General features: G+C 32.6%; 1 protein-coding gene across 1 annotated transcript in view; it reads right to left on the reverse strand.

Moving 5' to 3' along the window:
- The window catches only part of LOC117117587 (gamma-interferon-inducible lysosomal thiol reductase-like), a 10157-nt gene extending 6705 nt beyond the window's left edge, over window positions 1–3452 (reverse strand). The window contains exon 1 of the mRNA XM_033261935.1: window positions 3207–3452. Coding sequence (XP_033117826.1) covers window positions 3207–3326 — 120 coding nt within the window. The 5' untranslated portion in view covers window positions 3327–3452. The remainder of the gene's footprint in view (window positions 1–3206) is intronic.
- Between the last annotated feature and the right edge of the window lie 217 nt (window positions 3453–3669).

The following is a 3669-nucleotide window of genomic DNA, read 5'->3' on the forward strand; positions in this document are numbered from 1 at the left end:
ATCTAGTACAGTATAGTATGTAGTCTAGTTTAACAGTCTGCATTAATTAACAATAACAAAGTGCATTTTGGGAACCAAATAATCATTTTTCCTGGTTACAAATTTAGATCCAACTCCTTTATAATCTATTTACATAAATGTTCTGAACAAATTGATACCACAATTAACTCCCTACCACCAGTGGTTACGGAAATATGAGAACCTGTGTATATGACTCGGAGATGAGTCAAAGGTCAGAAATGGCATGTCCGGTCATTTTTTAACAAAATATTCTATTATGGTAAATAGAAATATAAATGTTTTGAACAACTTGGCACCAAACTTAACTCTCTACCACATGTGTTTGCGAAGATATAATGGCCCTATTACTATGACTTTTGACCCTCACCTTTGACATTTTGCCACATTAAAAAAAACGTGTTACCAAGCCAAAATGATTCTAGGGCCACCCTGAACCAATTTATGAAGTCAATATTCTCTTTACCTCAAATGCATACAAAACATGGTTTGACTACTAGGGTATTGAGGTCAACTCAGGATTATTTGACACAAAATTACCTAAATTATTTAATTCATTGTATTTTACTTTCATTATTTAAAAAAAAGTTTAAAATCCAGTATATTTTGGTACTTTTATATCATATAAGCATACCAGTATATTAATTAATAAATAAAATAATTTAGATTGCAGATTTTTTTGTATTTTTAGATGTGTACGTCCGTCACAATTCAGACAAGTACGTCCGTCACGATAAAATTGTACGTCCGTCACAGTAATTTTATAGTGTTTTCATAGAGAAAATGAAAAAAATTCAATTCAATTTTTATTCTACTTGAAAGCCCGCACATTAGTGGAAAACAACAGGGAAATATTTTTTTTTAAATGTCCCACACATCACAGAGTAAAAAAAAGTATAGTGACGTAGGAAAAGTCACTTTCTCTGATTACGTCCGTCACGGGGTCATTTTGACCCGTATCTCCGTAACGCATATGAGTTAAAAAATAAAAATTGTAGGCTTGATAGTACTAACCAGTAGATGTAATGCAAACTTTAAAAAAAATAAATTGCAAGCTTCATTATGAAAATATAGATTCACAAAGTGTCTGAAATGTACGTCCGAATTTATGGAATTGCCCATTTGTAGTAAGAAAAAATAATTTTCCAATAAAATAAAAATTTTGAATTGGTGAAGCTTACATTTATTTTAAGTGCACTAATTTCAAGATCCTCAACAGCAGGTAAAATTACTTTCTTGTAAATTTTAATTTAATTGCATTGAATAGAGAATGAGAAAAGTTCAAAATGTGTACCCTGATAATAATAGTATAGAAGAATTCACTTACAGTGACTGGAAGTGTTTCTATCATTTTTTTACTGTAAAATTATCTATAAATATTAAATGTTTGTTTCAAAATGGATTTATGATTTTTTGTTTTGTTTTTTGGAAGGGCAAATACAGTTTTAATGCTTGCAGACAATAACAATCCTAATGCATTTTAAGGTTTTTAAAGGTCTATATTTATTTATTTACTTTGTAAACATACGCCTTTAGATCGGGGGCACTCAAGGGTGGTGTGTTCAACTTAAATACAATGTAATGAATAACTGAATTACTACTCAAATAAATGCACTAATAAAACATAATTTGTTTGTTTGTTTGTTTAATTTATTTCTCCACACACATAAACATATTAACATACATAACAAAAGCTTAATAGTAAAACCAACTAAGAATAATAGTACATTACAGAATAAGTGTGTGGAAGGAGGCCAAAATAAGTTTAGAATAAAACTTTAAGCTGTGGCCACCAGTTAAAAATATATAGAAATCAAAAAATATAAACACAAAATAAATATATATATATATATACACACATATGCATATACATACATATACATACATACACATACATACACACATACAGTACATATATATATATATATATACAAACACATACATATACAAACAAACGTACATATATATATATATGGTGGCAGACACAAACTTAAAAAAAAAATCAGAATAAGGTCAAATAAAAAAATATACTTGTTAAGCGTCACCCCCTCAAAAATTATCAGGGGCGGAGGCGTTTTTTTTTTTCTCTTTTTTTTTGATTTATGATTTATATCTCCGAACGGTCTTCGGTTTCAGCTTATGTTACCGTTTTGGTTTGTACATAAAAAAAGTCTACAAACAGTCAGCACATATTTTTTAAACATTGAGAAACACATTTAGGATCATTTATATAATATGCACCGATGCCACACATGTGTTGATATTGGTGGCGCACTTCACAGCTTGTTCCCTGCACACAAGTTGAATAAAACGATCCTTTTCCATCAATTATCGGCATTTTTTAGTTAATTTTCGTCATTTTTTTCAAAAAAAAAAAAAAAAAAAAAAAAAAGAGGGGGCGGATAGAAAATCAGGGGCGGGCAGTGACGCTTAACAAGTATATTGTATTATTTGGCCTAAATCAAGTAATGGGCCTAGGCCAGTTTGTTGAAAGGCTGAACCAGTACCTGTTGAGTTCAGCTATGGTCTGGGGAAGCCGACAAACTGTCAAGTGTGATTGGGCTCTATGTCAACTTCATTTATTATGAATTACAGACCTTGATCACAATCATAACAATCACGCTCACAAAATAGGTTTGCTTTTGATAAGGCACAGTTGCAAAGGTCAGGGTTTGTATTAGGGCTCAACAACAGTATAATTGGACTACAGTCCTAGCAGTAGTGAAATGAAAAAGGCGGTGGCTATCCCCACTCTATGCCTAGTTAGGCCTAGCCTATGTATGTCATCTAAAACCAAGAATTCCTTCTACTGATTGAATGATTGCCTAGGCCTATTTAAGCATACCACCCATACAATAGAACATTCTTTCTTAGTAGTACGTAAACTCATAATGTATTACTCCAGGCCCGGCCAGGCCCTACCAAGGAGGGTTACAGTATAATGCATTGATTTGCCTAGCGAGGCGTCAGGAGCAGGGCCAGGTTAGGCCTAGCTATATACTATGGTAGGAGAGGCTCTACTAGGCCGACATAGTGCTAGGCCTACAGTATTCCCCATTTTTTACTATCAGCTTCCATAGGCCTTGCGGTAGCAAGAAGATATGGAGCTGCTATATGTTAGTAGGCCTACCCCTAAAATTCCATTCATTAGGCCTAGGTTTAAAGCGATTCTTTTATCATTTACCTACCTGACAAGCTACAGAAATCTCAGTTGTTGAACACCATTCACTCGGTGGTAAATTGCATGATTTAGCCGAAATTACGCTAATTAAGAAGAAAACAGCTAGTAGAGTAGCAAACTTTGACATCTTTGGTTTCCAAAGTGAAGTAATTTGACAAGAAGATTAACAGTAAAAAGTATTTATGACTTGCAGTTTCGTTTGTTGTCTATAAAAAAAAATCACAACCCACATTAAACAGAGCTGTCACCTGCCACCGATCACCTGACACTTTCCACAGTCACGTGACAATACAGTTTCGCAGTTTTTTGTTCAAATAACTTTTTGTGGACATTTTTGCATATCATTAATACAAGATACATTTTAAAATTAAGCTATATGTAAATTTATATATAAAGTTGTATATATTAGGTTATATGTAAAGTTCATTATTAAAATACGCATGGATTCGCTTCATTTATTACAGGAAGAA

Source organism: Anneissia japonica, unplaced genomic scaffold (genome assembly GCF_011630105.1).
Source record: "Anneissia japonica isolate Jap-2015-1 unplaced genomic scaffold, ASM1163010v1 scaffold288006_len43433_cov135, whole genome shotgun sequence".
Lineage (NCBI taxonomy): Eukaryota > Metazoa > Echinodermata > Crinoidea > Comatulida > Comatulidae > Anneissia > Anneissia japonica.